This window comes from Otolemur garnettii, unplaced genomic scaffold, assembly GCF_000181295.1.
Source record: "Otolemur garnettii isolate 467f Iridium unplaced genomic scaffold, OtoGar3 scaffold00004, whole genome shotgun sequence".
In the NCBI taxonomy this organism is placed as follows: Eukaryota; Metazoa; Chordata; class Mammalia; order Primates; family Galagidae; genus Otolemur; species Otolemur garnettii.
In genome coordinates, this window is record NW_003852399.1 from 29,550,348 (window position 1) to 29,577,925 (window position 27,578).

General features: G+C 37.3%; 1 protein-coding gene across 1 annotated transcript in view; it reads right to left on the reverse strand.

Moving 5' to 3' along the window:
* CPQ (carboxypeptidase Q) overlaps positions 1-16,072 on the reverse strand; it is a 397,534-nt gene extending 381,462 nt beyond the window's left edge. The window contains exon 1 of the mRNA XM_003782559.3: positions 15,610-16,072. Within this exon, the coding sequence (XP_003782607.1) occupies positions 15,610-16,042 (433 nt within the window). The 5' untranslated portion in view covers positions 16,043-16,072. The remainder of the gene's footprint in view (positions 1-15,609) is intronic.
* Between the last annotated feature and the right edge of the window lie 11,506 nt (positions 16,073-27,578).

Consider the following 27,578-nt stretch of genomic DNA (forward strand, 5'->3'; position numbering starts at 1 on the left):
ATTAGCGATTGAATCAAGATTCAACCTAAAATCCAAGTTCTGAACAATTATACTCTACTGTCATTTAAACAAGGACATTTCACAATATACTGTATATAAACATTCAAATACATAGGAAAAATATAGAATATACATAGAGACCAAAATATTCATAGTTCTTACATTTGAGCAATAGAGTATCATGAGATTTTATTTTCCTACTTGTGCTTTTTTTTTTTAAATTTCTACATTTGAGATGAAATATATTACTTTTATAATCAGGAAAATATTATTTTAAAAGACTATATGGAATTTATACTTTCTGCTTGCACATTATTAGCTACTTTTTGTTCAGACTAGTTATATCACCTGTGATGTCCACTTATAAGTATTTAATGAATGCTCTTCAGGATCAAAGTAATGCATACATGCAGTCTCAAGGCAGATGTCCTATTCCATGAACTAAGGGAAACACCAGTAGCCTTCTTAGAAAACAAAGCACTGAATTTTTTGTTGTAATTTCTCCCAAGTAAGTATAGAGATTACTTGACAGGTAATGTTCAGGTACAGCACAATATGGTAGCCTGAAATAAAAAAAAAAAAAACCTTTTTGCAAGTACAGAAGAACCTCCATACTTGATCACCTTACTACATTGACTATCTCCTTAAGCTGACCTAATTTTCATAGACTGAACATGTACCACAAGGACTCAAAGGAAGACTGACCTCCATAAATTCACCATCTTGGTAAGTTGTTCATAGTATCTTGATGACTTGATCTGTGACACACTATATTCATTTACCTTCTAAAACATGACTAGTTGAGTCTACTCTACACCAAAGGGTAGAAGGTGTGGGCTTTATCACTTAGTTGTATTCTTTTTTTCTTTAGTATAAGTTAGTTCTTTCATGTTGTATTATTACTGTGTGTTGTATTAGGCTTAACAGTCTATGTTTAAGATGTGTTGTGAAAGATGTTTTCACTATGAAGAACTGGTCTGAATTGTAGGTACATCCTACAATTACTGAATAATTTTATATTTAATTAAGATTATGATGGCCCAAAGGAAAGAACTCAAAGAGCTGACATTGAAGGAAAAGGTTGATCTTCTATATTTTCTGGAAAGCAGTAGCCAAAGAAAGACAGTGTAACTTTTGGTGCTAGCAAGACAATAGTTAGCAACATTCAAAACGTTAACATAAGTACTTGGAGAGATACAGTAAGGAAAGTGGAGATCTACAGCTGAAAGGGGAAAAAAATGTCATGATGAAGTCACTGAAGCCATAGTAAGCTGATTCAAACTAATGAGGGTGGTTAAAGCCCAAATCTCCAGGCCAATGATCCAAGAAGTTGTTAAAAAGTTCACATAGGACTTTGGGGTGGCAGATTTCCAAGCATTAAGTGGTTGGCTCAAGAAATTTAAACTGTGACATGAGATCTCCCAGAAAGTCTTGTGTGGTGAATCCAAAGAAATTCTAGTAGAAGTTGTAGAGGAGTTCATCAAAAGTTCCCAGACTTAGCTAGAGGCTTCAAAGATGACGACATCTTTAACGCTGATGAATACAGACTCTTTTTTCAAGGTAATACCTAAAAAGAACTTCGTCATGAAGGGTGACAAATGTAAGAACAGAAAACCTTCAAGCATATTTCACATTTCTGCTTGGTGGCTAGCTCAACCAGAGAGAAACTAAAGCCCTGGTGATTGGTAAATCAGCAAAGCCACGCATATTCAAGAACCTGAGGCCCAAAGACCTTCCTGTCATTTGGAGATCAAACAAATAAGCATGAATAACTGGTTCCCTATTTGAGGAGTACATAAGAGATATTGACCAAGAAATAAAGGGGAAATAGCATTTTCTACTGACAGTTGACAACTGTCTTGGCCACCCACAAATGAATCATCTCACAAATATGACACTGAAATTTCTACATCCAAACATGACTTCAAAAATCTCTTGACCAATTCATCATCAAAACATTCAAAATGTACTACCAAGCCCACTTCTTACAGTGGATCATGACTAAAACACAAACCTGTGGTCAGCCTATGGAAGCAACTTCATCTCCTGTATTGGTTACTACTCTGGATGGTGTCTTCTGGATCAGTTCTTCTGGGGATAAAGTTCAACCAGAAACAATACAGAAGTGTTTCAAGAAAGTTGGATTTGTCACAACCCAAGAACACAATATTTTGACCCCATCAAACAATACATCTCACATGGCAGAAGTCAAAGATTTTGAAGGTTTTGTTGCAATGAATGAATGATGAGGTGGCAACCTATAATGAATCTAACTGAAAAGCAATTTTCCAAGCAATATCAACTAAAGTCCAGACCAGCATAAAAACACATGAAGCAGCTGATGAAGTGGAACAAACAAGTGAGGATGACATAAAAGTTGCAGAGACTCCAAAAGAAGAGGATGTCAGGCATCTGATAATGCTTCCACTTGCCATGGAACAATGGGCAGGTATGCTGAGTGGCAAAGCCAGTGTTGAGAGGGATTTCTCCACTTACTTTTGTAATAAGAATAAGAAACAGACCAAGATTGACTCTTTTTTCAGGAAGGATGACTAAACCATGAGAAAACAGTAAATATATTGATTTTGTATGATACTGATTTTACTATGCTTTGATTCTATATGATTTCCTATAGTATTCTCTAACAAAAGCTGTACCAGAAAGAAAAGTACATGTACACATCAGTAGGCCTACTTCCTTACATTGACCACCTTTATGTGTTGGCCAGTTTGTTATAGTCCATTGGATAGTCAACTTAAAGAGGTTCAACTATAATTAGTTCTGACACTAAAAGCCCCATTTGGATCATAACTCATTATCCACTGTCTTTAGCCCTCTTACCTCCCCAACCATCATCTTTTACTCTGTAAGATCATCATGGTTTTTCTACCAACTCAAACTTGAAAGCTTTATAATCTTCCATTCCTTCAATTCCTTCATCTCTCATATCCAAAAGAAACAAACTGGTTTTTAACATTATTTGATTCTTCATTTCTAAGGCCATTAATCCCAACTAATCTTTCCTCACATCTAGACTGACTTCAGTCTTCTCTTTTCCCACCTACTTGTCACAGAGACAAAAGAATACTTTTTGAAAAATGTTTACCTAAAAATTCCCCTATTTATAAATGTGTAACAGTTTTTCCTTGGTGCTATCTTAGATTTCCACCACTATTCAGATATCATCTTCTCTTCTACAAGGCATCTATGTCATCTATATGCACCTTTCAGAAATATCCTTCACAAGCCTTATCATGTATATGGGGATTTTCATGAATAATTTTGTTTCTACTTGACTGGGCTATGGGATGCCCAGGTAGCTGGTTAATATTACTTCTGGGTTTGTCTGTGAGGGTGTTTCTAGAAGAGATTAGCATTTGAACTGGTGGGCTGAGTAAAGCAGATGGCCCTTCCCAACGTGGGTTGGCATTATTCAAATAGTAAGGTCTGAATAGAACAAAAAGTCAGAGAAATGTTGAATTAACTCTGCCTGACATCTGGATTAATGTAAACCCTACCATACCACTGGCTTTTCTGGGTCTGTAGCTTGCAGATGGCAAATCATGGGAATTCTTGGCCTCTACAATGACATGAGCCAACACCCTATAATAAACCTCTTCATATGTATTACTTCTGTTTCTAAGGAGAACCCTAATACAAGGCAAAATAAAGAAATAATAATCACCAACAAAATGTACTTCTCAGGGTCTTCTTAGAATATTTCCTATGAAATGCAATCCTAAAGAAAATCTTATAATTCTTGGATTCAGTGCCAACTAACAAGGGTTAAACATAATTGAACCAAGTTTTAAAAACATCTCCCTCCAGTTTCTTTTAAAATACTGGTTTTGTATTATCTGGTTCCAGTAGTTTATTCATCACCTACTTTGTCAATTAATCCTTGAACATCCGATGCATTTACCTTTAAGCCATCTACTACTAATGAAGACAAATTCTTAATGTTTTTCTCAGGAAAAATATGCTTCAATTTGATGTTATAAAGTCCTGAAACTTCCTGGCAATTCTACATGCAAATTTTTAAGGCAAAAATAAAAATCAAAAATGTAAGGAAACCCATAAGCCTTTGTCTGTTCAGAGCTCCTGAAGAAATCCAAGTACCTTCAGCTAATTGATATTGATGCACTTTCCAGATACCATCAAAATGACGCTTTCAATGTGAAATGTATCACAAAGTTTTTCTTCACTGCTATAAGAATACAAAATATATACTCACCATCTTGCTTCAAGTAACTATAATTCTGAGTCTACAATGAGGCTGTCAAAGGAGACTTTTACAGACTAGGAAAAAGATAGAAGTTCTAATTAAATCTAGAGCAATAACACATAGCTGCAAATATATCAGCCTTGGACTACGCACCAGGTGAGTCTTTGAATCAGAAACCAGGAGGTAGGAAACAAAAGGGGAGTCTAAAACAAAGAAAGAGACAAAAAGAGATAAGGAGAAAGAGAGATGATTAGTATGGAGAGATACAGAAACCCACACAGAGAAGCAGAGGAAATGAAAAAAGAGAGACATAGAAATAAGCACGGAGAATCACAACTATCAAGAAGAAATACCTCCATTTCCTACTTCTATATAATTAAATTCAATATTGACCACATTTCTTAGATTCACCCACCAACAGCAGTTATAAAAAATCTATGGCTAGTAACCAATGATATTTTCTGTCAGGAAAAACGAATCTGAGAGATTCACTTAAAAGAAGGCAAGGAAGAGTTATAAGGTGGAATAGGGGTATTTATTAAAAGAGATATCTGATGCTATCCACCTACATTATTTCATCATCAAGTCTCCAGGGAACTTCATCTACCCTTTCAGAATTTCAAAAAGGAAACCTCTTCCTGGCAGATTGTCCATAAAATTAAACACTGAAGATTATTACTATGCTAAGGGTATACAAAAGCAAATGAAAAAAGGTATCATCCCTGCCTGCAAACACTTAGAAACAAAGGCAACCAGGATAAAGAGGCACATAACATAAAAACTAGAAAACCTATAAACAAGAAGTAAAGAATTTATATTGCACTATGTATCTACATTGTATAAACAAAAATCTACAGGAAAATCATAAAATGTTGTGCGAAGAGGGAACTGAATAAATGTTTAAAGAGAAAAAGGGAAGTGGCTTCCTTTCCTCTTGAAGGTAACGATAGACTATCCAAATATCCACCTTAACCTCAAGACTTACAGGCAGGCAAATGCATTTTTGTTTTTCAGATCAGATGCTGAGTTTTCAGTTAATTATATGCTTCAATTCATAAACATCATTTGGCCTATTCAAGACAAGTCTCTTTGTTTTACTTGCTTATTTTTAAAATTGATTTGCTCTCTTTTATATCTCAGTCCCCAACTTATGTTCTATGTATTCAGCCACTCTAAGTTCTTTTTTGCTCATGCGTCTTCTTGCAAATGTGCAATATTCTGTGTGTATGCAAAGCTGTATTCACATATACACAATTATATTGTTAATACATACACATGTGTGTGTATATATATACATAGGCATTTTTTACTTTTTTTACCGAGCTTTAGAAGATTTGCCCATGTCACTATACATACATTAGTCTATTACTTCCAACTGCCACATGATATTCCCTGCAGTGTCCCCACCACATTTTCCATGTCCACTCTCTTAGTCATAACTCCCAGATGGATCCTATTCCTGCAAATACGGCTACAATAACATCCTTATACATGAACCTGGGCAATAATTTCTTTGGAAAATATACCAAGGAAGTGAATTACTGTGTCGCAGAAATGAAGAAGGGTGGCCCCATGCTCCCTGTACACCTACTGTACATGAGGGTGCCTATGTCCTCACAGCCCTGCCAACACATTTCACATCTTTACTATAAAATGACCTTGAATTTGCTTTGTTCTTATTACTAATGAATTAAACATTTTTTAAATATACTTGTTAGCTTTTAGGCTTCCTGTTCTTTAAGCTGCCAATTCAGAACCTTTGCCTATTTTTCTATCAGGGCTGCTGCCTTTTTTTTGTTGATTTCCAACATTGTTTAGTCTATGCACTAAGACCTTAACAGTGCTCGTATCTTTCCCCATTTATCAGCTTTGTTCACAGCATCCTTCACTGAACAGAAATTCTTGATTCTGATACAATCAAATTCAATAGCGGTTGTGCCTTATGATTTATGCCTTTTAAGACATGCTTGTGGCAATAGGTGTGTTAGATAGATGTGGTAGCCTCATTCTTACAGAAACAGCCAAGAGGGAAACGAAAATACCTGGAAGACATGGGCAGAAAGATCCTCCGCAAGGCAAAGTGAAGAGAGAAGGCTTTGGGAAAGCGTGCACTTGGGGCAAAACCCTGCCCCGTAATAGCTTAGTGACCTTGAACCTCCCACAACCTGTCATTTGTAAATGGGAACAACATCTATGCTTGAAGACAATATAAGTGAAAAAACAAAACTGCACAGTGACTGGACAAATAATAAATATGAGTTCCCTCCCCTCCTTCCTCCTCATTTCTACACTTGACTTGATATAGACAGGGTATTTGTAACCTCTGACGCTTTGGAGTCAGATCCATTAGCTGATCTCACACTCCAAATTCAAAATCACAGCTCTTTTGCTCATTCTACAGTAAGATATCATACAAGGATGAAGCCCTGAAAAAAAGCAAAAACAGTGAAAACGCTGTTTCTCTCATGAAACCAAAGAAGAGGACAGGTGCAAATAACTAGTTATCTGATGGTGGAACCCGTGAGTAAATCAGCTAACAAATGGACTGAATGTATCGGCTGGAGAATATTTCCCTTTGCTGGGTGTGCTAGAAGTGGGCAGGAAGGCTATTTTAGGCCTTTAGGAGATAAAGACAAAGAGAGTTTGTAAGTTTAAACTGTAGCCTTCCAGACTTTCTGATCTGTGCTGCTTAATTTTTCAGAAAGCAAACTGGTGAACAACCTAATCATGGCTTGATTGATGTTCATTTATCCTCTTCCCTATCTGCTGTCACGGAGATGTAAACCAAAGCTTCTTGCTATTTGTATATGACAGGGACATAAAAGACTATGAGGATCACAGAATGGGAAAGGAAGCTATTTAAGTATGAATGAGCTTTCAAATATCATTCAGAAATATTTTAAAATGTGTGACTTTTCTCATAGTCCACTCATTATTTAACAAGTAGGTATTTAATACGCATCTATTACCCACCAGGTGCTCAGGAGATGCAAAGGTAAGTAAGATGTGTCATTCGCTCTGGAGGAGGTCACAGTTTCTCAGAAGAGATAACCATGGGAACACTGAACCATAATAAGGTGTGGTCGCTGTGCAAAATAGGCAAGCAGAGTGCCATGAGAGCAGAGATGAAAGAACAATTGTGTTTACTTGGGTTTTGTTCCATAAAAAACTTCAGAGAAAAGATCCATTTTAAAAGAGCCTTTAAAAATGACATGGATTTCTCCAAGCAGATAGGGTTTAGATTGGGTTAGGATTAAGATAGCCAGCAGCCCAAGAAGCAGCTTTTAAGGCCAGAATGTATACTCATTGAGGGGAAAGTCATTAGACTCCAGGTGGCTGAACACAGGGTGTGACACTAGGGAGAAGAGAGACAGAAACCTAGAAAAATAGCCTGAGGTCACTGTTTAAAAGGTCATAAGAATTTAAACTATACCCTGAACAATGAAAAGAATTTAAGCAGGGGAGTGGCATACTGAGATCCATATTTTACAGGGATAATTAAAGCAGCAGTAAGGAAATAGACGATGATGAGACTGGAGTCAGGAACATCAGTTGAAAGGCTATGACAACACTACAGGCAGGAGATGCTAGGTCCTGAACTCTGATGTGACACTGAAGATGGAAAAAAGGAGTCATGTGACCAACTGAATATTGGAGTAAGATAAATGAAAAGACTTATTCATTCAACAAATATTTCTGGAAATTTTTCCGTGTGTGAGACACTATGCTAAATACTCTTGACTTCAGCATTACTATTGTTTTGGAATGGAGAACGGTTAGTTGAGGGGAAGAGGAGGCCTGTCCTGGACACTGTGGGATGTTCAGCACTATTCCTGTCCTCTCCCCACTAGAGGCAAGCAGCACCAACCCCCCGTCATGGCCATCAAAAATATCTCCAGACATTGCCAAATTTCCCTGGGGAGCAAAACTTCCCCCAGCTGAGAACCACAGCAAGTAGGGTTTTGTACTCTCAGAGGTTTGTTATCCAGTCGAGAAACATTTGTATTATAAACATGTTCAGGGTACAGGAAATGCAGGAAGGAAGATGTGGTCAATACCTCTTTGGGATGAGCAAGAATAGAAAAAGTCTCCACAGAGGAGGAGACATTTGAGCTGAATCTTTAATTATGGGCATGTTGGGCAGAGGACAAAAAGATGAAAGCAAGATAACACCTCAGCTATTAGGAGAATTTTGAGACTCCTAGCTTGGGAGGATTCAAAGATGAGAGACGCAGTAAGATACTGAGGTTGTGAGGCTCACAGAACATCCAGCAGTCCTAAAGAATGCCGATAGAAGTGAAGGTCACTGATACACACTTAGAAGTCATAAGTACACAGGTGGTACTTAAAGGCATTGGACTGCAGCATATCACTTAGGAGAATATTTATAAATAGAAGATAGAAACCTTTGAAAACATAAGCCTTTAAGATGAGGTCTAGGAAAAAGAAGGATTTAAAAAAAGAGATAAGGGCAAAAGAGTAGAAAAAAGTGAAAGAGATCCATTAACTTACATGGCAAACTTGACAAAGGGCCTAGAACAACTGTCCTTCAGTCCATCGGGATGCCTGGGGAGACAGGTGCCCCTTCTATTGCGTGATTACTCTCCTTTCCATCCCTTTTTGTTCTATTATATCCAATCTAATCCTCTAGCTACAGAGGACCAAAATACTACTGGTGGTGTTACTAATACTATGTATTATATAGTCAATGATTAGCTTTTCTTACTTATTTGCATATGTATTTGTGCAAAAAAATTCATATCATATTGTTAACTAAGAGGCATAATGAAGTAAGCATTGTGTTGGATACGGACAGTTGGCATTTGACATACATTCCAGCCTCCTTCAAATGTGCCATTCTGTTCTGTAAAGACTAAAAACCTAAAAAGTACATTCCTGGGATTTCTTCCAGCTAGGGTTCTAGAATTAACTTAAACATCACCAATTTTACTCACTTGAACAAAATCTGGAAAGCAGAAATTAAGTGGAGGCTGCTTTCTGTTGTTTCTACTATGCCAGAGATAAACACTGTTGTAGAAACATCTGGATTTCTTACAGCAGCTTCTCATAAAGGCCATTACTTAATCTAGGAAAGGCAATAGCAATCTTGGAAGCCTGGCTCTGCAGAACAAGTCTCAAATTCATTTCTGAAAAATTCAATTTAAAGTCTGCATCCTTAGCATTCCCAGTAATTCTGCAGACCATTTACTATCCTATAAGATATTCATGTCTGCTTAAACCAATTAGAGAGGATTCTAATCTCCACAGCTGAGCATTAACTAACCAGCCAGAGGCCAGGCGCCGTGGCTCACGCCTGTAATCCTAGAACTCTGGGAGGCTAAGGCAGGAGGATTGCTTAAGCTCACCAGTTCAAGATCAGCCTGAGTAACAGGGAGAACTCGTCTCTACAAAAAATAAAAAAGAGGACAGCTTGAGCCCAAGAGTTAGAGGTTGCTATCAACTATCACCCCAGAGCACTCTACCCAACTCTATCTCAAAAATAAATAAATAAATAAACAACCAGTCAGCTGTACACATTAAACCCAGTCCAATGCTGCCTCTACCTATTCCTCCTAGTCCTAATCTGTTCCCATGAAGAGAAGTCAAGAGGTACACACACTTTAACTGAGCCAGCAGAGATATCAATCTGGACACACAGCTCAAATCCAAGTCCAGCTACACCAGGACCTTAAATTTTTAAGTATAGCTTCAAGGCCTGGTTACCCACCAATCTGCAAATAATGAGGCTGATGGTGCAAAGTCTGTGTAAACCAAGCTAAAAAGTTCAATTTTTTAGAGCACGTTGGTAGGGCAGAAGGAATGTAAATTAGTCAACTTTACTGTTTTGTAGCCTCTTAACTATACTCTTTGTCACCCTCAAACATGAGAAGTAGACACAGTACTAAGAAGAAATTAAAAAGAAGATAATCAATGATTACAAACTATCTTAATATCTTTTTAAAAACTCAGTTTGAATAAAATATAATAATTCAAATCTTTGCTATATAATGAGTTCTTATATAGCAATTAAATTATTAAAACACCAATAGAAAAGGAACGAGGGAATATACACCAATAATTTAAAGAACAATGCAAGTGAGCAGGAAACATGAACATACTAGCCTCACAATAAGCAAAAGAACACAGAGTAAGAAAACAGAGAAATATCACTTTTAGTCCATCAACTGGCAAGCTTTAGGAAAAAATACCCATGCAGGTGAAGTGTAGGGATTAACAGATACACAGCTAATATGAGAGCAGATGTGTACAATCTTTCTGGAAGACAAAAGTCTCCAGAGCACAATTAATAATTTTACATAACCAATACATATTTACATTATATTATTAAATATATTATGTTATATGTGTTTATTACATTCCTATTTTAAATAATTAAAGACATTAATACAGAACAAAATGGCTCCTGAAAATTTTATTGGCATTTTTTATATCTCTAGGAGTAGTTTTAAAACTATTTGTTGCTACTCTGTTACAACTTTCTAGACGATCCAAATCAATTCTCCTTTTTTAATGTTATTTATTAAAAACATAAAATATTCCCCTTAAAAGTCTACTGTCATGTCTATATTAAAGTATTTTTATTATAGTCATGCTATTTTAAAAAAGAGAAAAAAGAAAATAATCTACATCCTAATAACAGGGATTTGGTTGCATGAATTATTGGTTATCTAAATTTTGTAACCATTAGAACTTTTTGCAAAAGATACTTAAGAACATGGTAAATATTCATGCTATATGGGACAAAAGGACATAACCTATATTCAATGTAAACTTGAACTTGTAAAACAAAAACATACGTATGTGGAAATATCAAAAGGAAAAGTAGAAATGATAGCAATGACTCTGAAGGAAAAGACCACAGATGATTTTTATTTTTAGATTTACGTGTATGTTTTTATGATGAACAAGAAATATTTTTAAAATTCTAAGTAAGGAACAGTGGTTCAACAGCTTCTTCATTCAGCATATAGAAGAAAGTACATTTTTTTAATTGCAAGTAAATAATGCCCCAAGGAAAGAGCTACCTAAAAAGTGTGCTGCTCCCAAACATTGAATGTGTAACTATTTACTGAGTATGGTGCCAGATGGGAAGGATACCTAGATCGAAAAGACTCAGTTCAGACCTTTGAGAGCTCTCAAACCAATAAAAAATACACAATTGATAACATGTAATATTTTGGGAAAGCCCTATACCTCTGTAGAGATGTCATTTTCCATGGAGGATAAATAATCACTCAACACAATACTCTGCTGTGTTGGGCTGGGAAACCACACACCATGAAGACCCAGAATCATATCTGCTGCATAGAACATATTCTACCCCAAAGCCTCTTTCTTACCAATGTGTCAGCCTGTCCTGGATTTGACTGCTGATATTCATTCTTTTATTTGGTCTGTTTAAATCTGATGTCTGCTATGTTATCTCAGGACTAAGTAGAGATTATACTTTCTTCTGTCTTACTTACAAGAGTAGGTTTTATCCGACAACTGGTATTTGGCTTGCTCATCTATCTGCTTTCTTCAAACTCTCCACAGATAGCTTACAAAGCCATCATCCTGCTACATGGATACATATTGTAACACTCAAGTCCAGAATTGGAAAGTTAAAAAAAAAAAAAAAATCACCTCTGGTCACACAAGGAGTCTGCTCTTCATGTGTGCCTGGCAGAATCCAGCTCTGGTGAATTCTAGTTTCACTGATCCCTTGTGAATTCTCACAAAGATCATGCTTTCCAATCTACAAGAGAACTTACAGATTCGTATTCCAAACAGCTCTTATTTTACAGGTAACAAAATTAAGGACTGTGATGATTAAACGACTTAACCAAGGTCATACAACTTGTAATTTTCTAAGCTAAAGTTAGAAAACAGGTTTCTTGGAAGAAAGGCTAGCAGGCTCTGCACCGTTCTGTCTGTCTAGATATCCTGTTATGCCGACTTTACATTATCTCCTGTGGGAATTTTCCACACCTGATCCAGCCTATCTCTCCAGTTTCCTTAGAGTTTAAAATAGTTCAGTTGCCAGACAACTGTTTATCTACTTAGAGCCCCATGGAATGAGGACTGGGGTGAAAGCGAGTCTTAGAGAACCAGAATAGATTCCAGTGAGTAAAACTCATTTCCCTTGAGTTTTGAAGGCCCCAGGAGCAATCAGTAACTTCACTTAGCTTTTTAATAACAGGCAGATAGAGAAGAGAAGGCCCAGCTACAGGATTAGAAATGATAAGAAATTGGAGTTAAGGAAACTTGTCTAAAAGGAACATGTAGAAACCGTCTTATTCTGTCATCACAATACAGGTATCATCAGTTTTTGAAACAGATCTGCCTCAGTGAGATGCTTTTAAAAAGGTATCTTATAAATGAAAATAATATTAAAATACAGCATGTGAGGCAGTCTAGTCAAATAACTAAAAGCATAAACTCTAGAGTTGGACAGTAAGTATTCTTTGTGAACATGAGATCGCACTGGTTGTGTGATCCTGGATAAGCTACATAACCTCTTGGGGTCTGTTGTTCTCATCTAAGGACAAAAAAAAAAAAGAAAAAAAAAACTAAACTAAACCTTTTGAGGACAGTCAGGAGGCTTAAAAAGGAGGACTTAAGTTGCTGCCTAAGGACAATTAGCACTGAAGCACTTAAGGAAGGAAAGTGAAACAAACTACTAACACTATAGAGCCCAGGCTGAGAGTCTCCCTAATACCTTATGAAACTCGATCACCTGATGGTGCAGCCTTAGAGAGCTCACAACTGGCTAACCCAGTGATATTTCCAGAATGGTGCGGTGAATAACTCAGAAGATCTCCTCAACAAAACATTTAGTAGTAAAAAAAGATTTGAAAAAAATAATTGAAAGCTCTCAAAACTGTCCTTAGGGCATACAACAGGTTAAAAAAAACCTTCATTCAAAAAACATCTACAAAGTCTTGGTAAAAACAGTAGGAATCTGTGGCATTTGGGCCCTGACTTGCTTTCTTCTCCCTCCACCAGCTCTATGTCATTGAAATGGGTGCCCTATTCCAGGAAAGTGTATCCAAGAATATAAGGACTCCCTCTCCCCCAGTTCAGTTTAGAGCTATAATTTTACCTTTGAAAAGGTAGGCTGCCAGTATTCTTCGTTCCTCCAATCCCATTCCCCTATTTTAGGCAGGCACGGCCAGGAGGACTAAGGCCCCATTCCTCTACCTATCCCCTATACATAGAGTAGAAACTCTACCCCAAGTGTAACCAGCGAGAATACTGGGACCCTGGTCACCCCTTTCTCAGCCCAGTCATAGGTAATGGTCCTATACCAAGAACTAGGCAAGAAGACCAGAAGCTATCACCCACCCTTCCTAGCTGAGGGGTCCCTCTATTACTGTGCGTAGCTCCTGTGCAGTAGCACAGAAGTTCTCTCAGGGGAGGAAGCAAACCACAAGGATGAAGAGCTCCGCAGTTCTTATGATATTAGTGACATTATTTGGAGCAGAGCATGGAGAATTCAACATCTAGGAGTGTTGTTGAAAATAATGGAGAGTTTGGTAGAGAGCAATTAAGGGGGTAATGGTAGCTTCACTATACTGCTAGCAACAAGCAAAATGGCAGAACAACCAGACCTTTAATATAAAGAGCCAAGGAAAGAATCAAGAAGGGCCCTCTTGGGATGCCAGTAGACCCTGAGGTTGGAAGGCTATACACATGTCCAAGGCTGTACCTGCTCTGGAACAATACGAATAAGACATGGGTCAGACTTGAAAACTTTACCCAACTGCACCTAGATCCATCAACAAAGGGCAGAAGTGTCACTGGTTTAAGAGGCTCAAGTACAACCTTGGACCAAACACTGGCTGAAAATATGTTAGTTTGAACTCAGATAAAACACTATCAAGCCAAGATTAAAAATAAAATCACACATATGTTAGCAATCTGGAAAATGCTGGGCATGCCCAAGGCTGCACTTATTCAGAAGTGATTAGAGAGGAAATTTCCAATGCACTAGGCCTTGGAGGAATTAGGGGAAAAAACAAGTTCCTTAAGTTATAATAACAGACTCCAAGCCACACAAACATCCAATGGTAAAGATTAAAAATATAACTGGCTAAGGGGACCTAAGCATAACCTTTGACCCATAAGTGGCTCATGCAAACCTAGGGGTGACTCTCAGGGATTAAGGCTAAAAGAAAAAAAGAAAAGGAAAATAAAATCATTCTGAACAGGGTCATCAGAAGCTGCACACTGTGGGAGAAACAGACTACACAGAGTCAGTACAGCCAAGTTATTAAACAAACAACCAAACAAAAGACAAAAATAACAGCAGTATCCACTCAACCCACAATGGTATGGGAGAAAGAGACAGAAGAATCAGTACTCTAGGTTGCTATATTGTTTTAAGGGTTCAACTTTTATTTGAAAAGAAATTATAAGATATGAAAAGAAACAAGAAAGTATAATCCATACACAAGAAAAAAAAAAAAAAGGGCCAGCACTAGAAAACTGCCTGAGGAGGTCCGTATGTAGAACACAGCAAAGACCTCAAAGATGCTATTATAAAACTATTCAAGGAACTAAAGGAAGCCATACTTACAGAATTAAAAGAAGGTCTGATGACAAGGTCTCATCAAATAGAGAATATAACATATGGAGAATAACAAATGTCAGTCAAGAATTTTGTATTCTGCATAACTACATAAACAATGGAGAAATAAAGATTTTTCAGACAAACTAACACTGAGGGAATTTGTCACTAATACAGGAAATGCTCAGAAATACATTTACATGGAACAAATATGATAGATACGCACCAGTGCAAAAATACCTAAAAGTTAAAGCTCATGGCTCTTCTAAAGCACTAGCCCACGAGGGAAAACCAAACAGCAAGGTATCACCCAATATTATGAACAGAACAGCATCCCACATATCGGCATTAACACTCAATATAAACAGTCCAAATGCCCCACTTAAAAGACACAGGTTGAGTGGATGAGAAAACACGACTGAAGTGTTTTCTATCTCCAAAAAATACCCCTAATCCACAAGGACTCACACAGACTCAAGACCAAGCAATGGAAAAAAAATATTCCATGCAAATAAAAACCAAAGCAAGCAGATGTAGCTATTCTCATATCAGACAAAATAGACTTTAAATCCACAATGGTAAAAAAGTAATCCTACACAATCAGTTTTCTTTCAGAAAAGAAATAGAGGTAAAGATGGAAGGAAGAAAGAAAAAAAGTGTGAGATTAGAAAACTTATGCCAATCAATAGGAAATTATTACATTTTCCTTCTATTACCAAAATTTTAATATGAGTCATGCATATCATAATCAGCTATGCCACGTGACATTAGTTTTATAAAATATACAGTAAACTGAGAAGATTAATAGTACCTTCCGCAGGAGTCCCAATGCTGGAACCAAGACCTAAAATAGCCATCTTGTAAAGTCTCGGCTTCACCATCATAGCGGATTCTTCTCCCCTTTCCCAGTGGGGTACTTTGACCGGTTCCAGGTGGACATTCTCTAGCCCACTATCCTTCAAGGATTGGTACGTGAGTTGTATGGCTTCTTCTAGGTTCTTGGAACCACTCAGTCTGGGTCCAACAGTGTCGACCAGATGTGCCAATCGTTCATAGGATCTGTTCTGAGCTCTGCCATAAACAGCAAGGTTGATGATTGCTTTAGCAACATCTGTATAGCCGGCTATTTCTTCTTGTATTTCTTTAAAAGTCTTTTGAGGGGTGCTAGCCTTGTGTATAGCTTTCCCAGAGCCCAGGGATAATAGGTGAACAACACCAACAAATGTGAAGATAAGGAGCTTCATTTTTTTCCTGGTTGGTTTTCTTCCTAAAATAATCTGTGTAAGTAAGAAACATGTTTTAGGAAAAAACAATCTCATAGCTATCTTCCCGTAACTCAGGGATTGATTTTCTTTTTTTTTTTTTTTTTTTTGAGACAGAGCCTCAAGCTGTCCCCCTGGGTAGAGTGCTGTGGCATTACAGCTCACAGCAACCTCCAACTCCTGGGCTCAAGCGAGTCTCCTGCCTCCGCCTCCCAAGTAGCTGGGACCACAGGCGCCCGCCACAACGCCCGGCTATTTTTTGGTTGCAGCCGTCATTGTTGTTTGGCGGGTCCGGGCTGGGGATTCGAACCCGCCACCTTAGGTGTACGTGGCTGGCGCCTTAGCCGGTTGAGCTATAGGTGCCGAGCCTAGGGATTGATTTTCAAGCAGTATTCCCTTTCCCTTCCCAACCATTGCCCAACTCCATCTTCAGATTCACCATCAAATAACTCCCAGCAATGGACAAGCAAAGAGTCAGTGAGGGCTCTTAATAATAAGGCAGCAATTATTAATACCATGGAATCATAATCACGTTACCTAATTTAATTTGGTTCCAAATATGTTAAAAGGTTAAAATAAAAAGAGAACTGGAAAAGGGAGAAAGAAGTAGCAGTGATATGGCTAAGACAGTTTTATCTGTTGTGCCACCCCCACGTGGAGTGTATTCCCAATGGGTGGAATGCTCCTTCATCCTGATGTGTTCTTTCTTCATTGCCCATCCAACTCATCCTTTGAGGCCCTCTCAGATACCATCTTTCCTTGATACTTGCTCTAATCCTTCCTCTACTAAAAATAACTACTTCTTCATCTGTGCTTGAAGAATGGTTTATTCTTAGGTTCAAAAGATATTTATTGTATGCTTGGAGGTGTGGTATGTTTTTAGAAGGAAGAAATCTAAGCTACTACACAAAGCAGAGAATTAAAAGAGATTGAGCTTTGTTACCGTTTAATCGTATTATACCCATCACCTAAAAACAACAATAATGATGATAACAATAACAGGAAACATTTATAAGTGCTTGCTCCATGTCAAACTTTGTTCTGTATACAGTCCATTCGCTAACCTATTTAATCCTCACAACAACTTTATAAGATAGTTTCTCATTACCTTTATTTGTACAAATGAGGAAACTAGGCCACTGAGAGATTAAATAATTTGCTGAAGACATACAAAAGCTTTCTACCCCTCTAGAGTCCAGCCTCCAAACACGGCTACTCAAAATATGGATTGCGGACAGACGTCAGTCCACAAACTGTTTTTTACTAATCCACAAGAGGTAAATACAGAGATTAAAAGCAAATGCATCCAATGGGCTTGTTTAGTTATTTCAGTTTAAATTAACTATGACTTTTAAGTTAAAGATTCAGTTTTTTAGTCACATTAGCCATAGTTCAAATACTCAGTGACAATATGAGGCTACTGGCTACCATACTGGGCAGCACGGAGAACATTCTATCATTATACAAAGTTCTATTTGATAGCAAATTGCAAGAGTAGTTTCCCCTGCCTACCTCCTGCTCTCCCTCTCTTGCCCTCTTTCTTGCCCTCTATCAGCTATGTGATATCTCCTGCCACGTTGGCAAGAAGACCCTCATCATAATGTACCCATTTGGAACTTAGGACTTCCGCCTTCAGAACCATAAGCCAATACATTTCTGTTCTCTATAAATGACCCAGTCCGTGGTATTCTGTTACTGCAGCATGAAATGCTAAGACAAAACCAGTACCAGAGAAGTGATCTGTTGCGATGACAAATACCTGAAAATACAGATGTGACTTTGGAACTAGGCAATAGGTAGAAGCTGGAAGAATTTAGAGAACACTAGAAAAAGTCAAGACTACCATAAATACAGCATTAAGGGCAATTCTGATGAAGGCTCAGAAAGACAGAGGAACTGTAGGGAAAGTCTGAAGCTTTTTAGCAATTGCTTAAGTAGTCATGATCAGAATGCTGGTAGAAATGGGGGCAATAAAGGAAATTCTGATTAGGTCTCAGATGGAAATGAACAAGTTACCGGAAACTAGAGTAAAAGCCATCCTTTTTATAAAGTGGTAAGGAACTTGGATGACTTATGTCCATGATCAAATCCTTTCTAAAAGGCAGAATTTAAGACAATAAACCAGAATATCTGGTGGAAGAAGTTGCTAAGCAGAATATTCAAAGAGCTGTGTAGCTTCTTCTGAATATAGTAAAATGAGAGAGGAAAGAAATAATTTAAAGATGTAATTTATAATTTAAAGAGAATAATGACAAGGATTTGAAAAATTCATAGCTTGGCTATGTAAAGAATTAAAAAGTGAGTTTAGGAAAACAAGTCAAGGATATGGTCAAATGACCATTTGCTAAAGAGATTAGTGTGGATAGAAGGTTATCAAAATAAATGCACTTCAAATATCTCTGAGGCATTTCAAGTATCTTTGAGACAAGCTAGAGCCTTAAAGACAAGGTTTCTAGATAGGTACACAGATGACCTCAGCATTCAATGCCTTAGCCACTTACGCATCTGTTTCCCGCCAATTCAACACTCATGGGTTGCTCCAGATATGGCTCCAGCAAGCACAGTTGTAGCTAGGGTTGCCATGCCTGAAGGTGCAAATTATTAAGTCTTGGTAGCATTCATGTGTACTAATTCTGCAGACACACAGGGTTCACAAGGTGTGGAGACAACCTCCATGCAGATTTCAAAGAATGTATAGGAAAGCCTGAGGGCCCAGGCAGCCTGCAGCAGGGATGGGGCTGCCACAGAAAGTCCTCACTAATGCAATACCTAATAGGGCTTCAGGAGCAGGACCTCTCCCAGGAACCCCCAACTATAGAGCTACCAGAGTAAAAGCCAGCCTGGGAGATCTGTGATGTGGAATATGTCTCAAAAAGCCCCAGGGACATGGCTGCCTAAGGCCTCGGGGCCCCAAACCTGTCCCAGTGTGTCCAGGAAGCAGAATATGGAGTCAAAGAAAATGGTTCCTGAGCCTTAAGATTTAATGTTGTTAGCCCTGCTAAATTTTGGACTTATTTGGAACCAGTTACCCCTTTCTTCTTGTTTATCAACTTTTAAATGAGATTGCCTAACCTATGCCTGCCTCACTACTGTATTTTTGAAGTAGATAACTTGTTTGATTCTATAGGCTCCCAGCTAGAAGGGAATTCTCCTCAAGATGAATCATGCTTTGAGTCTCATCTATATTTAATTTAGTTAAAACTCTGGACTTTAGGCTTTCAAGTTGGTGCTGGAATGAGTTGAAACTATTTAGGGATGAAGTGAATGTGTTTTGTATGTGCAAAAAACGTGAAATGAAGAATCCCATGGTTTTAACATTTGCCCCTCCAAAACTCATGGTAATATTTAATTGTCAGTGTAATGGTATTGGAAAATGGGACCATTAAGAGGTAGGTCATGAGGGTTTTGCCCTTATGAATGGACCAATTATTTTGAGAGTGTGTGCATTATCTTATGAGTGTGTTTGCCACCTCTTGCACACTCTCATATGTGATATTTCTCTCCCTGCCCTCCCCCCTTCCCCCTTCTCTCTCACCCTTCCACCATGTGATGTCTTCTGTCAAGTTATGATGTACCTAGAATGCCCTCACCAGATGTGGCTCATCAGCTGGACTTCCCAGTCTCCAGAACTATGAGCCAAAAAAATGCCTGTTCATTATAAACTATCTAGTCTGTGCTATTCTGTTATTTGTATTTGTTAGCAGCATAAAAGCAGACTAAAACATTCATCAAATTCAATAATTTAAAAACGGCGATTCTACAATCCCATTTATAATAGCTACAAAATTATCTTAAATAAATTTAACCAAGGAGCTTAAATATCTCTACAAGGAAAACTACAAAGCACGGCTAAAGGAAGGTGAAGATATAAACAAATGGAAAGACAACCCATACTCATGGACCAGAAGAATTAATCTTGTTAAAATAGTAATACTACCCAAAGCAACCACAGGTTCGATGAAATCCATATTAAGATACTAATGACATTCCTCACAAAAACGGGAAAACAAATCCTCAAATGTGTATGGGACAAAAAAAGACCCCAAATAGCTAAAACAACTCTGAGCAAAAATAGCAAAGCTGGAGGTTTCATATACTACCAGACTTCAAAGTATACTGCAAAGCTTTTGTAATGCAAAACCTCGTTAATGGCATAAAAACAGACATACAGGCCAATGGAACAAAATAGAGAAATTAACCCACACATAAATAGCCAACTCACTTTTGACAACAGTACCAAGAGTACTCATTGGGCAAAGGACACTCTCGTCAATAAATGGCACTAGGAAAACTGGATATCCAGATGCAAAAGCATTAAACTAGACCCCCATCTCTTACCCTATACAAAAGTCAACTCAAAATGGATCAAAGGCCTAAAAGGAACATCTGAAATGACAAAAATACTAGAAGAAAACATGAAATGATTCAGGAAATTGGTCTTAGAAAAGATTTGATGAAAAAGACCTCAAAAACAAGAAAAAAAAAAAAAGAAACAAATGGGGTTATATCAAACTAAAAACTTTCTGCAAGGCAAAAGAAATAATCACCAGAGTGAAAAGACAACATACAGAAGGAGAAAATATTTTCAAACTACTCATCTGACAGGGAATTAATGCCCAGAATATATAAAAACTGAAACATCTCAACAGCAAAAAAGAAAAAAAATCTAATTAAAAAATGGGAAAATTGGCTTGGTGCCTGTAGCTCAGTGGCTAGGGCACCAGCCACATACACCAGAGCTGGCAGGCTGGAACCCAGCCCAGGTCTGCCAAACAACAATGACAACTAAAACCAAAAAATATCCAGGCATTGTGGTGGGTGCCTGTAGTTCCAGCTACTTGGGAGGCTGAGGCAAGAGAATCACTTAAGCCCAACCAAGAGTTGGAGGCTGCTGTGAGCTGTGATGCCACAGCACTCTACTGAGGGTGACACAGTGAGACTGTGTCTCAAAAAAAAAAAAAAAAAAAAAGGGAACATTTCTCAAAAGAAGATATATACACAACTATAAGAGGGACTTTACCCAACAAATACAAACAGTATAACCTAATTCTTTGTACCCTCAATGAACCTGAAACAATAAAAAATAAAAATAAAGGGGCCAGGTGCAGTGGGTCACTCCTGTAATCCCAGCACTTGGGAGGCCAAGGCTGGTGGATTGCCTAAGCTCACAGGTACGAGACCAGCCTGAGCCAGAGAGAGACCTTGTCTCTAAAAATAGCCTGGGCATTGTGGTGGGTGCTTGTAGTCCCAGCTACTTGGGAGGCTGAGGCAAGAGAATCGCTTAAGCCCAGAAGTTTGAGGTTGCTGTGAACAGTGACACCACAGCACTCTACCAAGGGTAACAAAATGAGACTCTGTCTCAAAAAAAATTTTTTTAAAAGCTTAATAAAAAAGAAGATATTCAAATAACAAACATGGAAAAATGCTCAACATCACTAATCATCAGCATAATACAAATCAAAATCACAATAAGGTAGCATCTCATCCCAGTAAGGATAGCTGTTATCAAATGACATAAAATAAAAAATGCTAGCAAAGACTCAGAGAAAAGGGAATTCATACTCTGTAGGTGGGAATAAAAACTAGACAGCCATTAAGAAAAACATTACGGAAGTTCCTCAAAAAAACTACAAATAGAGCTACTATATGATCCAGCAATTCCACTATTAGACATTTTTCCAAAGGAAAGGAAATTATTATATCAAAAGAAAGATCTGCACGCCTATGTTTACGCACCACTCTTTACAACTTTGATATGGAGTCAACCTCAATGCCTGACAAATACATAAAGAAAACATGGTATATATACATCATGAAATATTATTCAGTCATTAAAAAAGAATGAAATCTGTCATTTACAACAACATAGATGGAACTGGAGGACACTAAGTGAAATAAACTAGGAACAGAAAGGTAAACGCCACATGTTATCATTCATATATACAAGCTGAAAAAAAGGTTGATCTCATAGACACAAACAATAGAACAGAGGATATCAGAGTCTGGGAAGGGTAGAAGGAAGGGAGATATTTCTTAAAAAATACAAAATTACATCTAGATAGAAGGGATAAATTCTAGTGTTCTATACCACTGTAGGATCACTACAGTTAACAATAATGTATAGCTTCAAATAGCTAAAAGGAAGATATCAGCTGTTCCGAGTGTAAAGAATAATAGATGTTTGAGATTATGGATATATTAATCACCCTGATTTGATCACCACACATTACATGTATCAAATCAACACTATGTACTCCATGAATATATACAACTATTTAACAATTTAAAAAATTAGAATAAAAAACCTTTTTTTTTTTTTGCAGTTTTTGGCCGAGGCTGGGTTTGCACCTCTGGCATATGGGGTCAGCGCTCTACTCCTTTGAGCCACAGGCACCACCGGATTAAAAACTTTTTTAAATGGTGCTTCTCTTTGTATGTCTTTTTTTATTTCATTTTTCTAATTCACTGTTATTTTATAAAAGTATTAGTCAACAACAAATTTGAAATTTAAAAATCTGGTCCTTCACCACATATAATTTGAGAAACACAGTAACATACGACTAAATTATAAAAATAAATTTGAAATTCAGCTAGCACACAAGGTCTTTCAGCATATCCATAATCTCAAACATCTATTGTTCTTTATGTTGGGAACATATGATATCTTCCTTTTAGCTATTTGAAGCTATACATTATTGTTAACTGTTGTGATCCTACAGTGGTACAGAACACTAGAATTTATTCCTTCTATCTAGATGTAATTTTGTATTTTTTTGTAATTTTGTATTTTTATCCTCCTCCCTCTCTAGAGAGCACACATTTGTTATTCTCAATCTCTCCCTCTTAACCTCTTTCTCTCTCACACAGACACACACACACTCTCACATTTCTAAGCGTCTAGATATTGAGCACTTTAAAAGTGGGTAGTTCAAATGACATATTGGGTAAGTGAAAAATATACACAATTTGATTTTAAAGATATAAGTATGAAGCAAAACAACATAAATATTTCAGATATATTGGTTTAAATAACAAGTTATTAATTTCACCTATTTCATTTTATTTGTTAATGGCTATTAGAAAAATTTTAATTACATATTTATATTGGACAACAATGCTCTAGAAGTTGTACTGAACTTCATATGGTTCTTCAGATATGCACAGCAGTCCCCAACCTTCTTGGCACCAGGGACTGGTTCATGGAAGACAATTTTCCATGGACCAGGGGGTGGGGATGGTTTCGATTTGATTCTGCAAGCAATTGGTCTATTATGGCTTCTGTGCAGTCAAACCTTTCTGCTAATGATAATCTGTGTTTGCACCCACTCCCCAGAGCTAATGTCACTGCCTCAGTTCCTGATCAGATCACCAGGCATTAGCTTCCCACAAGGAGCAGGCAATCTAGATCTCTCACAAGCTCAGTCTGAAGTAAGGCTCACACTCCTCTGAGAATCTAATGCCACCGCTCATCTGACAGGAGGCAGAGCTTAGGCAGTGATGCGAGAGATGGGGAGCGGCTGTAAATACAGATGAAGCTCACTTGCAGCAGCTCACCTTCTGCTGCGGCCTGGTTCCTAACAGGTCGTGGACCAGTACTAGTCCATGCCCCAGGGTTGGGGACCACAGTATGTAGTACATACTCTTGCATAACACTGGGTCCCTACAAACATCCATTTTCTTTTACTGCAGGCCCTCTTCACAATATTCCCTTTCTTGTAAGTATGTCAACTCATTCTTTTATGAAAAAGCTTTAAAGCTCACCTCTTCTATAAAGCCTCATCAACAAATATCCCAGAGTTATTTGCACCATCTTCTGGGCTTCTACTATAATTAACTGCTATTAGCTAACATTTTTTTTTTTTTTTCTGAGTCAGAGCTTCAAGCTGTCCCCTGGGGTAGAGTGCCGTGGCATTACAGCTCACAGCAACCTCCAACTCCTGGGCTCAAGCGAGTCTCCTGCCTCCGCCTCCCAAGTAGCTGGGACCACAGGTGCCCGCCACAATGCCTGGCTATTTTTTGGTTGCAGCTGTCATTGTTGTTTGGTGGGTCCGGGCTGGGGATTCGAACCCGCCACCTTAGGTGTACGTGGCTGGCGCCCTAGATGGTTGAGCTATAGGCGCCGAGCCAGCTAACATATTTATTTATAAATCTGTCTCTTCTATTCTCAAAGTCAAGTAGGATAAATTATTCACCACTTCCCCTTCAATTGTTTTACAAAATACAGGATAGATTTTTACTTAAAAATAAATGGGCTTTTCATCTCTCTGGGTCTCAGCTTCCCTAGGGCGTGAGAGTAGTAGTCTTGTCTCTTTGACAAAGAAGCGGTAAGAATAAAAAATCACTATCATATTTAAAATATTTTTCATAATTATGAAACCTACACATTCCTTTTGCATTCTTTTAATTACAAATAACTTAAATGAGGTCTTGGTTTCTAAAGTTATTATACTGCTGTTTATTTTCCAAACTTAAATTTTATTAAGCTGTAAAAATATTTCACTAGATTGTAATTTATTCTTGAAAGTGCATTTTTCCAATGTGTTGTTAGTGTGAAAAGAAAGAAAATACATACTTGATTTGATTTTAAAGAGTGAGGAGGTCATGTTATTTATTAATACAAGTGACATACATGCAAAAAGATATAGAAATGATAGACGTGGGCACTGTTGTTTTCTGGATGTATCTTTTAACTAAGTTCATACACCATCTATTCATTAACACTAACCACAAATATCTGTTTCTCATTAAAATTTCTCCAAGTATTCTGAAAACATTAACTATTTCATAACACATTTCTTGTGATGGTTTAGAATTATTTAATGACAACGTTGTAGAGATATAGGAGAGCTTAGTAATCCCTAATCTATACCTTTTTTTTTGGTAGAAAGTTAGTCAAGGCCTGGATTATGATTCCCAAGCAGCAGATAAACCAGCAGGTACAATCAATCCAGTAACTGGGCTGACTGGTACAGACCTCCTGGAAGATTACCGATTTTTTTTTTTTAATAGGAAACTGTACTCATTTTCATGTAATAGAAACTTCAGTGAAGAAAACTGAAGACCGATGTGCAAATGCAGTCTGAGGATCAAGTGAGTGCAATAAAACACATGTACTCAAAAGCAGAGTGCCAACAGGTCAGAGAAGAAAAAAGGGGGATCACAAAACACTACAGAGAAGACACAACAGCTGAAGACAGTCTCAAGAAAGGGCTCAACAGACAAGGAAAAGGGAATGGTCTCCTGCCTAGCGGGACCACTGAACATCATCCTAAGGTCACACAGCCTAGGTAAAAAATATGTCCAGAAAGTAACAGTGCTTAAGTCTATCATATATACATCCTTTTGCATGTATAATGCTTTATTAGTAAACAACATGATGCTTTGGTAATAATACTTAATGCCTCTTTACATGGTCCGTTAATTTGAACACTAAAAAAAGATGTAATTATTTTAAGACAGAAACACTGATATTGGCGTTATTCTAAATACCTTAACTAGCCTGTATCTTCAAGTCTCACCAACACAACAGTGCTTATTTTTAAAAGTAGGTTACTTTAAAAGATGATAGTTTGTTACCTTTTAAAAGATAAATTCCTCTCTGAATGTAATTTAGAAGATTTAGTAAGACTGAAGGCACAAAACAATGAACTACGTGAGAAATCACCCAGAACACCTGTCATAAGTAAACACTAAGTACATGTTAGTTGATTTAAAACCTGGTTTTCCCTGGAACATAATCTGAAAATTACCAATGTAATTCTTGGCTAGAAAGCATAATTATATATCTCTACAATAGAGTATTATAGAATGTTTTGTCATTAGTGTTCTAGAAAGTTAAATTAGCCCAACTAAGATAGTTTCTCATTAATAAATAGTAGAAATAATAATTATTAGTCTATATGTGAATGAGTAACAAAAATGGAACAAGATATTAACATATTACCTATCCTGTGTAAGAAAAACACTGTAAATATGGTTTCCATATGTAAATTACATATTTAAAAACATAGAAACTATGATCTGATATATAATTGTACATTCTAAGCAAGAAATAGAAATTTATCATGAAAATTAAAATAATAAAACTTATAGACAGAATAAAGTTGAATAAAGACCAGAAATCAAAGGCGACCTAAACAAGTTTTCTCCTAAGACACAGATTTAAGGTTACCATACATCGAAAAATTTTTTCTAGTCCTGGAATAGTTAGTCTAAAAGAGGATGATGAAAGGCATCAATTTGCATCAAACTATTTAAAACATTAGCCTTCCTCAGTGTGAAAAGAGATAGGCCATAAGTAGAAATATTTTAATGTATAAAATAAAAAAGTGATTGGATAGGATGAATATAAATTTACTCACCAAAAAGTAATATTGTGCTAGGAGATAGTCTTAATAATTTGGGAATGATTTTTAGAAAATCAAAATGTATTCTATACAATGAATGATAAACATATGTAGTTCATTTGCCTAAGGAAAAGAGGGGATAGGATAAAATAATAAATAACATAGTAATTAGAAGTTGAATCCTTTTAAATATACCAGAAAGCATTGCCGCCACAGTAAAGTTCCCTATAGCATCACCAGGAGGATTTGCTGATCTGAAAGACTATTAGTCTGCCCTAGCTCAGAAATGCAATGTCCCTCTATAGTCACTACAGTTGAATAAAATTAAGCAAGACACTATAATATTTCTCTACAACCTACAAAAGAAGAAAATCATCCTATGGTAATCACAAAAACAAATGGTATGACTCATCTCAAACATTTTCTTTTTACCCAATTGTAAATGGTGTTTTGTTTTAGGTCATAACTTTATCTCTCCATTCATTTGACAAAAATTTAGCAAGCACCTACTAAGTACTGAACACAAATATATAGGATAATATCCACACACTCAAAGAGTTGTGAGTTGCCAAGGACGATTGGGAGACCGATGTGCAAAGCCCTGTAACTCAGACAATTATAAGGTTCTTGAGAACACAGCAGAGGACGGAATGAAGAGGACATGATCCTTGAGCTGAGATTCAAGGGACAAGCACTTTACTGATGAGCATGTGGAGAAGGTGAGAATGGAACTGATGCAAAGATAATCCAACAGAAAAACAACTCATGCAAAGACATAGAGGCTTTACCATACATAACCTATGTGAAAATGACAAGTGGGTGGTTGATTAGAAAAATGGTAGCAGATGCATCAATAATAGGAAGTATTGTCTGGGATTTGGCTGGAAAGATATACTTATGTGAGGTGCCTACCATGTTTCCCCAAAAATAAGACCTACCCAAAAAATAAGCCCTAGCAGGATTTCTATGTATTTGTTAAATATAAGCCCTACCCCAATAATAAGACCTAGTGATGCAGATATGCTACATAGCCACACCATGCATTTTGGCATGGTGCAGTAAGGAAGACTGGAATACCTTTAATCTGCCACAGTTCCTTTCTTCAAGCCTTTTGCACTTGCATGGGTGCACAAGTAGTAACCACGGTTGCAGGCATCCTATTGTGCACGTGC